This window comes from Cyprinodon variegatus, unplaced genomic scaffold (assembly GCF_000732505.1).
Source record: "Cyprinodon variegatus isolate N-32 unplaced genomic scaffold, C_variegatus-1.0 Scaffold299, whole genome shotgun sequence".
Classification (NCBI taxonomy): domain Eukaryota; kingdom Metazoa; phylum Chordata; class Actinopteri; order Cyprinodontiformes; family Cyprinodontidae; genus Cyprinodon; species Cyprinodon variegatus.
This window is the reverse complement of record NW_015150752.1, coordinates 517868-532282: the sequence shown is the minus strand read 5'-3', so window position 1 is coordinate 532282 and position 14415 is coordinate 517868. Positions and strand designations below refer to the sequence as shown.

General features: G+C 38.1%; 1 protein-coding gene across 2 annotated transcripts in view; it reads left to right on the top strand.

Annotated features, from left to right (window-relative positions):
• The window catches only part of fam107b (family with sequence similarity 107 member B), an 18615-nt gene that overhangs the window by 3177 nt on the left and 1023 nt on the right, over positions 1 to 14415 (top strand). Inside the window, exons 1-3 of one of the 2 annotated variants that reach the window (XM_015383962.1) lie at positions 10462 to 10485; positions 11489 to 11642; positions 14063 to 14219. In XM_015383962.1, the coding sequence (XP_015239448.1) occupies positions 11515 to 11642; positions 14063 to 14219 (285 nt within the window). In that variant the 5' untranslated portion in view covers positions 10462 to 10485; positions 11489 to 11514. Of the gene's footprint in view, positions 1 to 10461; positions 10486 to 11488; positions 11643 to 14062; positions 14220 to 14415 lie in introns of those variants that run through there. The other variant, XM_015383963.1, reaches the window with a different exon arrangement.

Sequence of the window (14415 nt, the reverse complement as noted above, 5' to 3'; positions counted from 1 at the left end):
GATGTGCTGTACTTTGTATCTTGTGAGGCATCAAACCGGAGCAAACAAAGAGTCTTGATTTTTGGCTTCTTTGTTATTCCCCAGTCTGGGTGTATGTGTGCACGTGCCCACTACTTGCGCCCCTGTGCGTGTGTCTGCCGGGCTCGTCTGGTAGCTCAAGGTAACAGTTGTTATTGGGGTTTTCTCTGCTGGCATGTAAACAAAGGAGAACCTCCCCAGCTCTCCCTGGTGTGCCCTGCAGCCAATAGGATTTGAGGTCCCAGCTGAGTCCAGCCAGTAGACAGACAGGAGGGGCGGGACTCTGCTGTATGAGGAGAAAAACAGCAGTTAAGCACAAAGCTTTGAATCTGGAACTAGAAGAGACAGCACAGCCATAACAAAGACTCTCCTCTCATAACTAAACGGCACCTTTCACTGCTCCACCACACATAACACCTCTGGTTAAGGCTTAAAATAAGTTCACTGCCTAATATAAGCATCCAAACCCTATACAAGTTTAGTTTTCCCACATAACAAAATTGTGATTTAATAAAATGTTGAAAGTTAAAGGGAAAAATTCTGTATGTATATATATATATTTTTATATATATATATACACACACACACAGAGTTTGCTCTCAACCCTCTAAACGCCAATATACCCCTAAGATAAAAATCTAGTGCTGCATGTGAATAAAATTTATCTGATAAAACCAAACTAAAATCTTATATTTTAACCCACTTTGTTAAAATAATAAAGTATATTTGTAGCTGAAAGCTAAAACTGCCAATAACCGAGCTGTCAAACAACACGCTGTTGTATCCTAAAATTATGATGACAATATATTCCTCCCATTATAACATCATCCCGTCTGCCGTCCATGGTGGGTGCAGGATAATGCTGTGGGGAAGTCTTTCTTCAGAGGGACAGAAGGGTGTGTCTGAGTGGATGGGTGGAGCTAACAGGACAATCCTGGGGGAAAACCTGTAACATGCTATAAGTGATTCGACACCATAAACCCAGTCAGCTACAACGAAATAGTTTAGATCGTTCAATCCCAAATTTGGAGTTGTGTCCTCACTTGGACTATGGACTCTTTGTTTGTTAACTCCACTAATAGTTGCGGTCGTGGGTTGACTCTGGTACCATTTTGTGGATCAGAAGCTAACAAGTTTGGGAACCTTTGGTTTAGACCACAGTATATTTATGTTTTTTATTAACCCAGTTAAAGCTCTGACCTAAATCGAACTTGGAACCTGTGGCAAGACTTGAAAATTGACGTTAACAGATATTCTGTATCCAGTCTGATTGAGTTTGAGCTCATTTGTATAGAAAACATTGCATAATGTTCAGTTTCTTTATTCATTTGCAAAGCTGGTAGAGACATAGCTCAAGACTAACAACTGTAACTGCTACCAAAGGTGAGTCTAAAATTGACCAGAGGGAGGGGCTTAATACAATTGCAAAAAACACCATTTACTTTCCTTCTAATGAACAAGTATGTGCTACTTAAAGTAAAGCCTTAAAATGGTATACTAAAGTATGGGGCTTTAATGTAACAAAACTTAAAAAGTTCAAGGGTCATAACAACTTTCCTATAGCAGTGTATTAGAGACTGCAATTAGAAGCCTGACATCTGATATAAGGTACATGTTCACATCAAAAACCATCTGTTTTGTCAGTATGGTCCTTGTGTGTTGCCAATGTCTAAACTCCAAGCAGTTGTTATGCTCATCTGTCCTCTGCTACATCCACCTGTTCCCTATAGATCTAACTATGTGTACATTCAGGAGCATATGTGAGGGCCAGCTGTGAATTGGTACAGACCAGCCTTTTGTATTTAACTACAAGTTGTGAGCCCCCCCTGCACAAAAAAAAAAAAAATCTGTGACCCTTCACCAGTAATCCAGGTTAGACATTTAAGCCAGTAGTTTGATTTCAGGTCTATGTGGATGCCCCTGTCTCTGTCTATGCTCACTGTTGTGTGCCCAAAGCAATAATCATCGTGCCTGTTCATCACATTCCTACTGCATGAGTAAAAGTCATGTCTGTGCCTTTTGAATCCATCCTATTCTCTCCCTAATCTCTCTTACCCTGGGGCTTGTGCAGTCTTCGCGCAAGCCATTGCATGAAATGACTTTGGTCGGCGCTGAACGAAAACTGTCAAACCATTTCCAGTTCAATTCTAGACAAGCTCGGATCAACATCCCTTCTTCTAGACCAGCTGGGATCAACATCAGCTTGTCTGAAAAAGATTCTGGACCAGATCAACAGGAGCTAAACCCTGGGTTGTGATCACACATGGACAAAAACGTCTAATAGATTTACTTATCTGGCAATCAACTCTTAAAAGCTATTTGTGCTTGCAGTAAAGCTAATCAGGTTAGTCAAACTCTTCTAGAAGGCTAGCACCACAATTAAAAGACAAAGTGAGATAGGTAGAGAAAGGCTATTTAAGACTTGGAATAAACAATATAAAAATACAAAATGGAATACTAATTTTAGGTTATTATCATCAGGTTTTGCCAATTCCTCAACAGATGCAGTGGTTATATTCCTCTATTAGCTGTAACATTATTATATTAATTAGCATCATCGGGTGTAAATCTTCCATAAACTTAGGGGTGGTTGCGGTCTAGTGGTTAGGGTATTGCGCTTGGGTTCCAGAGGTTCTGAGATCAAGCCCTACTCCCACGGACTGTCAATCGGGGTCTCTGCGGAAGACCCTTAACCCCACACTGCTCCCCGGGTGCCGCTCAATGGCAGTACACTGCTCCCCAACGAGATGCGTTAAATGCAGATGTGAATTTCTCCAGTGTGAGATCAATAAAGTTTAATTTCTATTATTATTATTAACCTGCCCCTACAAGACCAAGAAACAGTTCGCAAAACCGACTGCTTTGCGAACCCATAAACTGTAGGTTTAGTCATAAGTAGAGGGCAGATAAACCTTGAATAAACTGTGGAAATTGTCAAACATGGTTCCATATCAAGTTTGAAAAGCTGATTCAATGGGGAGCATTTTGTTTTATTTTTTATGCAATGGTTAAATAAATCAAATTAAAGTTTCCTCTGTCGCAAAGGTTACAGATTGGGATGAAAAACAGTAGAGCTTTTATCTCGTACTACCTCTCACGGAGTTTTTAAAATTCTCTGACCTATTTAAATTTTGTGCTTGATGTCAGAATGAAGATATTTTAAGACTGTTTTCTTCGAAAAAAAAAAAAAAAACAGTATGCTGTTTCTAATAGTGTTAAATGCTTGACATTTACTGTTTCTAAATCTCAAAACACTCAACATTGTCCTGTTTTGTAACTTTTTATTATCATCTGCACTATTAAAGACTTGGACAAAAAAGCAACAAAACAAAAAGAAGCAACGTGCATGTAGGTTTTAAAAAGGCCAGCATGCAACAATTGCTATTTTGAACAAAATGGGGTCATAAAACAGCATCATGGTTGACCTTAAAAGAAAAGCTGTTGGCATTAAAACACAAAGGGAAGAAAAGAGCTATACTGAAGTTCCTCCAGCTACTGTTGAATTCCTCTTTATTTTCAATGACCCTTTGTGCTCATGATCCTTGCATGAGGTTTACCTTAATGTTTGTTGTATGGGACCTAAACTTTTATCTCTCATGACAGCACTAAAATGATAAAAAATTACATAAAAGCTGCGCTTTTGAGATAAGCAAAGTAAAAATGTTTTAATTCCTTATAGTGGATTTCTTCTGATTTCTTCTTATTAAAATTTAAATCGAAAGATAATATGTATAATTAAGCAGATTTTGACCCACACAAGGTTTAAAGGTTTCAAATTTTCAAAGCGGATTTGGGTAGAGATGTTAACGTCAGATTGATTTTAATTTTATTTGATTGTTTCAAAGTATTTCATCCCAAGTTAAACCTTAAATATCCATTGAGTTAAATATAAATGTTAATGTCAGATTCATGCTATCTAGTCAGCCTAAAAGACAGATTTGCAGTATGTAATGAATTTAAATCATCATTCTTAAATCTAGTTTGGCACAATAGCTATTTTGCAGAACAAATAACTTTAAATCAAAAGACATTACATGTTGGGGTTTGAACTGGCAGCCTTCCAGTTACAGGACGAACTTCTGCATCCTACACCGTCACCGCACAAAAAATTGAAGTTCAGATCCACTATAATGGTGAAAATTCTCAGTCATCCAGGTCACAGTCATCCCAAAAAAGTTAAAAACAATCCACTGGACTTTGTTTCCAAGTTTGAAGACGCGAAACATCTTCAAACTTGGAAACAAAGTCCATTGGATTATTTTTTTACTCTTCAGATCCAGTATAAATTTTAAAACTAACATTGGATGTAACATCTGAAAGAGTAACTTTTGCAAGGCCTGGGATATGGGGATCAAACTTAACCAGCAGGCTGTAATGTGACTTGGTTCCATAACTTTGCATAGATCCCCCTGGTTGTCCGGTAATACAAAAGCAGATAAAAACACACTGCATAGCTGAAAGCCTGCTTGTCACATGACGCAATAAATTGTCTCCTTCCCATGTTGCTGCGTGTTAGCTGCTCTGTGTTCTGTGAACCCTGAAACATGGGACTGTAAATTTCCCACACCCCCTTCATCTCCCTGGTGACGCTGTTGCATCGTGAGATCAGAGGTGACTGTATGGTAGAGATTCATACGTGATGAGGCCCACAGAATTCCCTTGCTCTTCCTCTCCCTTGGTGCATACCCCCAACTCTAAGGCAGGAAATTCAAAACAGATTTCAACCCCCAAACTCCCAAGAATGCTTATGAAGAGACATATTTTCCTCAGTTATCCCTTAGGTCTGCTATTCTAAAAGCCAAAAAGTAAAATAAATGTATCACTACAAATTCTTTGCATGGCATTTTTGTCAGATCACTGAGATATTTTAAAGAGCCTTCCAAAGGTTAAAAGAATCTGTGCTTGAGCAGTGCTTTTATCCTAACAGTAGCATAGGTGTGTTACACTAGGCAGGGCTGTAAACAAGTGTGTCAGTGTGTGTGTGTGTGTGTGTGTATGTGTGTGTACACCAAGAGATTTCTTGGAAATGATCTCATTGTTCCAGCTCTGCCTTCAAATCTCTTTTTGCAACATTCTAACGCAAACGCACTGTTTCCCTGTGTCCCTCCTGAACTGTCAATTAAAAGGTCATCTGTCTGTGCGTTTTAACCAGGGCCTCTTATTTATGGCTCACTGGCCGCTTCATTAGCAGAGAGGCTGGGAGATGCATAGCCGGATCTGTCCTGCTTGTAGAGTGCAGCAAGGGAGGGCAGTTTGTATGACACTTCAGGGAGAGAGGGAGAGAGAGAGAGAGAATAGGGGTTTGAGTTGCTTTGGTGGGGAGGTGGGGGGTTAATGACGCATTTTTCCCTGAGGGGTGGACCTCCCATCTGTGAGTGGGTAGAGGGAAGGATCTGGCCAAGAAGGGGAAGGGATAAGAGCCAGAGACTAAGAGTATAAATAATATAAAACACATGTAAAACAAGTTGCACCCTGTTTTGTTTACCACAAAGGGTTTTTTTGGACAGTTTGTCCTTCTCATGAGGTGTCTGTAAATATATGCGTTGGTTGTTAAAATCCCTGTGGTTGATGAAGTGAGTGGGTGTGGTCTCCCATGTGTTCACAACCAGTGACAGCTGACTGCCCAACCCCACCCTGTGCAGTTCTGTTTGTCCCTGTATCCTTGAGGACAACTGTGGGCTCAGATGGGGAAGGAGGGCACAAAGCATTGTCGTTACCTTCATCCTATCTGTTCTAAAAAGAAGAGGGGGCATTTGTGACTTAAAAACCCCACAAAAGGTCAAGATAGAGTTATCCTTTTTTTTCCAAGCTGCGTATCTTGGCACCAATCCTAACATAAATCTGTCAAATGATTTGCTTCCTCTCTTTCTTCACCGTTTGTCTGGGCATGCGTATTAAGTGTGCTTATTTTGCGGGTTTAGATTCTGATCAACAACACTTTTCATTAGCCTTCCCAGCCATCTTTCAGAGTAGCGAACAAATGCAAAAAACCTTTATGAAAACATAACCTATCTCTGCTACCCTCATCATAGAGTTTTGTTTTACTGTTCAGTAACTTTAAAAAATTATTTAAAGTTGTATAACCAAGTTATATCAGTCAGCGCTACACAGTTTATGAAATTGTTATTGTAATTTATCGAGGTGTAATGTTGAATAAGCCATATTAGAATGGTTCTTTACAGTAATGTATTTTGCCTGTTGGGTGGACTTCCATTGCCAAATTTCCCTGACACAGATTATTGTGACCCTATAGTTTAAAAAACATGAAAAGTAGTGAATGAAACATGTGTTAAGTAGTATCATTACACTATGTAACAGCATAACTTTGTTGTGCAACTTTTTCTTTTAGCTGAGTTTCCTGAGTGAGACTGATAAGGATTTCTGGTTGTCTTTTAATTTTTTTTTATTTTCCATTTCCTTAAAATGATAGCACAAAAAAGGCAAACGTCTACTGCTTTTGCCTCGATATAGATAGCAGTTTTAAATGCAAGTGCAAAAAAAAAATAAAAAATCAAGAAGTTTTTGGTTGATGTTAAAATAAACTGAACAGAAAGAGAATAAATCAGTATTAATCAAACAGACCAAAGTAAAATTTACTAATTCCAATCTCTGGGCATCTTGTTGGTGTGTCTGTATTTTTTTGCTGCGTTAGGTTTTTGTAAAGGCAACATGGAGGGACTTTCTCAGTGGACGAGGAACCCATGAGAATCAAGTAGAAATACAAAATGAAAATGGTCAGCCACTTTACAGTTATTTTTATTGGTTTTAAGTCAGACATGATTTACAGAGGAAAAAAAGGGAAGAGAATCAGCTGTACAAACAAAACAGGGTGTCAAAAGAACAACGTTTTTTTTTTTTATTGTTTATGAAACGCAATCAGTAATTTATTTCCTCCTCAGCAGCATGAAGTTAAGTTTACCTTTGTTGCGGCCCTGTCTCTGTGCACTGTTTAGAAAGATTTCTTAACACATATTTCACAACTATGCCGCGATCTTATCTCTTTGCAGAATATTTTCCCCGCTGTTGAAATGAACCTTTTGGAGAATGTGGCATGTGAACCAATGATGGCTTTTTGATCAACTTCATAAACCTAAAAGCCCCCAGCTAAAAGATCATATCTGTTCATTTTGCACTGAAGTTTCATCAGCTCAGATAAATGAAGTCCACCAAAGTGTCCCCTACAGTCCTCACTGGAATGTTGATCAGACAGCAGTCTCCTAAGGAGTCAAACTGAAGCTGTGTGCATTAAAAATCTGTTCATATGGCATAAATTTATAAGCACCATGAAGAGAAAGAAGAAATAATTTATTATTGATCAAAACCACTTTAATTTCTAATGGGTTCAGATGGTAAACTGTGTCCTCCCATCTGATTGAATCAGGCATTAGTAGTTGAAACAGTGATTATCGTTTTTCTTCAATAACTTTTATCTCAAATCTTGTTTTGGAGTCTAACTGAAGAATTTAAGAAAGCCATAACAATGCCCTTTTTGTCAAGAAATGTATTTGAATTAAAAAGACTAAAATACATTAATTGTGTCAGATTAAACACCATTATTAATGCTTTTTCAGAGCTGTGTTATGAATAAAACTGTTAAGAATTTCTCTGCTGCTTCTGTAAGAGAAACAGAAATTGATCGTGTGATAAATGTGTGCGGCTAAGCTAACCCAGAATGATGCAGTCAGTTGGCAGGGCTCAGGCCGTCTGCCCCTGTAAGAGCGGTCCCTTCTATTGCCTCTAATGCAGCCTGTAATCATCGGGTACACTTTCACACGCGACCGCAACTGCAAACATGACTGTTGATTTACTTCTCTTTTTGTATCTCTTTTTTTATGCAGGAAGAAAAGCGGCATTATGTCGTTTAATCTGTGTCCTAGTTTAACTTTTCCATAAACGTGAGTTATCCTCCTTGTTGTTCTTTCTACAAGTTGAGATGTTTTCAATCATTAAACTTTAAAGTTTCCAACATCCGAAGGACTGATATGAGGGGTTGAAATTAACTGAGGTTAAAACTTTCCTTTCTGGTCTCTGTGCTGACCCACTTTGTTTCCTTTAGTTCCTGTTTAGTTTTGTGTTTCACCTCATTTCATCCCCTGAGAGCTATAAAACAGTGTATTATGTCAATTTTTAAAAGGCCTCTTCATGGATGTCTTGCAGAATTTTCCTTTCTGAAGCTCGTTATCTGTGTCTGTGGTCTCTGTAGTGAGGGTGTGTCTCCAAAACCAATAAACAATCTGTTTTAATGGGATTCCTGAAACTAATGTTTGGCTCATAATTCTTATTATTGATGTCCTTAATACCGTAGCTTTTTCATAAGCATAGATTTTGTTTCGGTGAATTTAGTGATCTCAAATACATACTTTTCCTCCTGTATTTTAAAGTTCCTAACGTCTCACTTTATAAACTGTCTGTCTTAAGAAGTCTCTAGGCAAATGTCTGCATGGGCTTTGCTGCTCTTGGCTGTTAAGGAGAACCAAAAGGGATATCTAATAAAAACATGCTAAACATCTAATTAGAAGTCCTGCTTTAAGCATCGCTCCAATTTTAGAGTGCAGGTTCTTTTTGAACTCCCCATGTTACTTCCTCTCCTTCCCCGGGGCAGAGAGGAAGTAGGAGCAGATGTGTTACGGTAACGGACACAGGGACAACACTGCTGGTCTTTAGTTCCCTCTGCTTTAACACAAACCACCTAGGATGTGCTATACATCTTAATGAACTGCTGACACGCCATCTCAGAACCAGCCAAGTTTTTTTTCTCTCCGAACAATCACAAGAAGTGTGTATGTGTGTGTGTGCGTGTGTATGTGTATATATATATATATATATATATATACGAATACAAGAGTAATCAAATGATGTTGCATGTTTAGAACTAGTATTAAAAGTGCAGTTTCATGCATTAACAAATTATTTCAAGTACAGCCTTGGTAACAAACATGTTTTCCAGGTAACATGGCAAGAAAGTCCCCCTGAACTCAGAATACTGAACACTGAAGTTCGGGTTTATCACTAATCTCTAACCTTAAAATCCATCCATCCATCATTCCATCCATTTTCTGTCATTCTTATCTCTACTGGGGTCTCTCTACTGGAACATGCTGCTTTGGGTTTAACAGCACAATATGCAGGAATAAACATCAGTTTGATTTGGTACTGATGTTAATCAATTAAATTAAATTAATCTTTCTTTCTTATTTTTTTATTTTGTTTTTAATCTAAAACCAGATCTAAGCTCTATTTTCAGGAACGCAACATGAGTAACTTTTGTAATCATTCACTGTAGTACATTTTGGGAGTTATAGCATTTTTATTTCCATGCCTCTATGCATTTATTATTTTTGAAGGTGATGTTGGTTTGTGTTTAGCTAGACTTAAATTAAAACTCATATTTGTTGCTTGAAAATAATTCTTACTAGAGGTCCCTTTGATTACAAGGAAAGGCAGCTAAGGATTCACAGCTGCTATTTGCAACAGTTTAAAAACAATGGATAAGTTTATTGAAAATGCATTAATAAATCTCTGACGAAGACTTTTAAAACATTACCCACAAATCACAAAAAAACCATAACCAACTGAAAATTTTTGGTTTATCTTTTATTTTTTCCCACTTGTTCAGAGTACTGTTCTCTCCAATTAATGTGGCTTTCTTTGTTATGTAACCAACATAGTTTAACTCCATGAAGCAATAACACCGACCTCTAGTGGCGTCTTTTCATCATTACACCAGTCTTCTAAATCTAGGCCATGTTTTGAATTTGTGAGTTCATTCCCCCCTCAGGCTTGTTATCAGCAACTGCAGTAAAAGGCTTTCTTGCTTGAAACTAGCTGTGATTGGCCAAGTCACTGGTTAGTTTCAGTCAGTACTAAACTGACCTATCAGGAGCCCAGTGATCAGTGAACGCATTGAGAGCGCATACTAACAGCAGGATTGCTGAGGGTTTTGTTTCCTCGGTCAGTCAGAGAACAGAAATGTACAACATTTTGTCAGCTACTGAAATAAGTGGATCAAGCTGATCAGTAAATGTTCTGTTAGACTGCATAACTGTTCCTGTAAATAAGTGTTTTTATCAAAATACCTGCAGCATTGTGCTGGAAAATAGATCTTCGTTGTTTAAATCAGCGTCTTTGTCCAGAAATAGTTTCCCTATTGATGGAGAACTGGTTGTAATTGATGTTAGAGATGTCTCTTGTAATTGAAAGGGACTGAACAAATTAGGGAGGGAGCGGGGAAGATGTGTGAGAGAGAGGGAGGGAGAGAGAGAGAGAGAGAGGGAGAGAGGGAGATGCTATAAAACTGACTCTGGACTCCAATCAGTTCAGTCAGAAACAGCTGTGCAGGAAGATCATTGCCTCTGCAAAAGACAAACACGACAAGCGTTCATTTATTTTCCTGGAAAGCAGATTTTTAAATCAGATTATCCAGGATGACGACTATGTTCCGATATTCTGTCTTTCCTCATCTGCAGGGTGAGTTGTTTCTCTCAGTGCTACTGTACAGTTTGTACACTTTGTTTTAGTTGTGTTTATTAGAGGATTTCTTCAATCTTGTAATCTTATAATATTTGTTTTATGGGAGGAAACATTACTTTTGGCTCCAGTTATATTTCTTCAAGTATATTTAAGCTGTCTGGATTTAGTTGGATAGACTTGTAAACAGAAGCTACAATAAAAAGTTAGATTTTGTGACGTTAAACAAACTCTGATAAGGTTAACAATCTACCTCGCAGTAAATGTTTAACCCTGCTCTGTTATATCATGTCTTATGATAGCTGGACAATAGGTGTTTTCATAAAAGCTTAACTGTGTAGGTTATTTTTAAATTTGCATATCTAACTCTCACCTGAAGGAGAAAAAAACATTTGTCTCCCTTTAGAAAACTGTTTATTGGCCAAACATGTGGCATTGGTGTCCATGAGGAAAATGTGTAGCTTTTGTTTTGTTTAGCCTCTGGGCCAAAAGTCAATAAGCAGTGTTTTAAATTAAAGCTTGCATTGAAATATAAGCATCTGGTTTTGTGTTGTCTGGGTTAATCTGTTGCATTGCAGATGTTTCTTTTACCACATATCAGAAAAATAAAATGTTCCACTCTGTTTGGAACAATTATGTAACATCAGTTTGGAGTCTCCTGATGAAATTCAGAAACTTTTGTCAGAGTTTTAGGGAGATTCTTCCATTAGGATTTGAAGAGTGTGTTTACATAAAGGTGTTTTATTTTATGGACTCATATTTCTGTATCCATTGTCTAGAGGTAATGGCTGTTTTTGATGGGGGGATGTAGGCGGCTGGTTTGAGAGAGCAGCACTGTTGATTGCTCATATATTCATTTGCATAAATCAGAGTTATGCTGCACTGAATACAAATTTTTAAGAGTGAGACTAAAGATTGATGAGCTTTAAAAATGCCTGGTTGTTTTGCCAAAACTACCTAATAATTATTTACCAGATTGACTTATTTCCATCTTTTTCTGCAGATCCGTGTAATTCTAGGAGGAGTGTCATGGCAGAACCGGACTACCTGGACGGAGACTGTGAGGAGCTCATCAAGCCCAAAAAGCTGATCAATCCAGTAAAAAGCTCCCGGAACCATCAGGACCTACACAGAGAGCTTATTATGAACCAGAAAAGGTCAGAAGATGTGGAAAAAAACAAAACACTTTCAGTCCCTCCAACTTATAAATGCAGAGTGCTTAAAGAGATTGATTTGTTTTTATTTCTGGAGCAGCAGGACTTTCTAGATAATTGTTGGTGATTCTGTAACAATCACAATCTAGTAAGAAAAAAGGAAAATCAACATTATACTGCCCAAATCCACACTAACCCGGTTTCATCTTTACTAACAGGACGGGTAGACCCAGTTATCATCCCTGCTGGTGTCCTGATTGTCTGTACAGACTGTACTGATGCGCGTCACTTAGGCTGACATCACTGATTTAACCTCCAGCAGTATCATCACTTAGCTTAATGTATGAAACATTTTAATATGAAATGTTGCCTTAAAATGTACTGGAGTGTCTCAAAAAAAAAAAAGTATGCGTAAATCCCACACAAATGTAAATGTGACTCATTTTCTGGTGTTCTTAAAAAAATAAAAAAAATCCTGCAGCTTTAAGAGAGAATGAGTCCATCTGTGGGAACATGAAGGCACATGTTCTAGCGTCTGTGATCATCCTTTCAGGACTGAATGTTTGTGTTTTCTCTCACCGTGCAGCAGTGGCCACTTTGTGTCTGAGCTATAAATAGCACTGTAAATACTCAGGATGTTGACAGCTGTTCCATGACAGCATCCATCCTCCGTCTTTAAACGGGTTAAAGACCTGCATCCCTTATAAAAATGAAATTAGAGAGACATTAAAGAAAAGGAAATTAAGATTTTATATCCTGCAGAGTGTTATCTCTAGGTGGATTTTGGAGATGAATTTGTTTTGTTTTCTTATGCTTATTAATGTGAATACATTTTGCTTGCACAGAGGCTTAGTCATAGTGGTGATGGTGCGGAGGAGATGCTAGAAGGGAGGGAGGGGGGGTAGATGGAGACATGGATGAGTAGATGGATTAAAAAAAAAAGAAAAAAAAAACATGTTATGTAATCAAGATTACAAAACAGTCTTCAGCTGAGAGCCTTTCTCTGCCTCTGCTACCTTGGCGACAGTGACCCTTCCCACACACTGATGTGGAAGAATTTCAGAAATTCAAACTCATCCCTTTTTTTTTTTTTTTTTAAGATGTGCACTTTGTAGGGGAGGTGTTTCATAGGGCCACAGATTATGTAAACACAGAACACCATCCAGTTTATGGGGGGGGGGGGCTTTACAGCCTCATCTCCCTTTATGTACTGGATACCTTAATGCTGCACAGTATGTTGCAGTCTTCTCTAATTCAGTGATGCTAAGTGCTTTCATAAGGCATTAAAAAAAGTGACGCCTTGTATAAGAAACTCCCGCTGCATCTTGGAACATTCTGAGCTTGATTATGCAATCTGCAGGATTTAATCGTGCATTTAATTAAGATGCTGCTGGCGCTGAACTGTGGGCAGGTAGAAACACTGTCATGCTGATCATTTTAGGAGGGAGCAAGCAGCCAATAAGAAATTGGATAATTTGAATCTGAAGTGGACAGCTTATCAAACACAGCCTGTCTTGGGATTTGTGTTTAGTATTTCTCTCTTATTGTTTTTAACAGTCGTGACTCTCCTCCTCTGCCTTTTCATTTAATTTAGAGGAGTTTTGTAGATTACATAACTTTCCTCCTCACATTCTACTAGCATGACTCCCTCTTTCTTAACCGTGCGCCAACCACTCTGCTTTCCTTAGACTCATGTGAGAAATGTGTCCCAGGATAGTTTAAAATATTCAAGCAGCCAACAGCAGTACTTTGCAGTTCTATTTATATCCATTAAATTTCTAAATATTTTGTTAGGTTGCAGCCTAGAAGTGTTGTGTCCAACTTATGGTGCAAAGTTTTGATGTGGAAAATAAATTATGCATATTTATTTATTTTTTTACAAAATAGGAATATAAAAAATTGTGTGCATGAGTTTCCCTGTCCCTGCTAAGGTGGAGAATATATCTGCATAGATCTTTCTGCATGTAGAATAGTAATGTTCATTTTTGGCAAATACTTCATCCACTTTGTAAATTTGCAGTGCTGATGGAGAATCACCTTTGAGGTTTTAGAATAGAAGAATCAACTTTTCAATGCAATTTTAAGTCTTTATTCAGAGGAGTACATGTCAGACTTTTTACAGTTTGAAATTCTGTCTTAGTCCATATTTCAGTAGGATTTTAACATTGGCACCATCTCCAATTGGCTTAAAATAAAAACTTTTTATTTTACTTGATTGACATGTAATCCTGTTCATGTAACACAGACTTTACCAACTAGAATGAGGTCATGGTGCTCATCTGTTCTGAATAAATCCTAGGAAATCGTCCACTAAATGCACTCCGGAAATCCCATGAGCTTTTAGTAGCAAAGATTTGTTCAAGCTTGGTTCTGGTGACGTGTTTTCTCATCGTTTTTCTTTTTTCTTCCTCTCTGCTGTAAAGGGGTCTTGCTCCTCAGAACAAACCAGAGCTCCAGAAAGTTCTAGAAAACAGAAAGAGGGAGCAAGTTATCAAGGCCCAGAAGGAGGAGCAGGAGGCTCATAAGAAACTTAGTGACCTGGAAATAGAGCTTATGAAAAGACAACAGAAGCTGGAGCAGGTAACCCTTTGATCTTTTTTTTTTTTTTTTTTTTTTTTTTTTTTGATCACAGTTTTAAGTGCACTGAATGCCGTTTTCTGGCTGTTACCAATCTTTAAATAGAGCAGCAGAAAATGCAAGAGGAACAGGAAAACACCCCCGAGTTTGTGAAGATGAAGGGTAACCTGCGCCGGACCAAGCAGGAAGCGGATGGGGA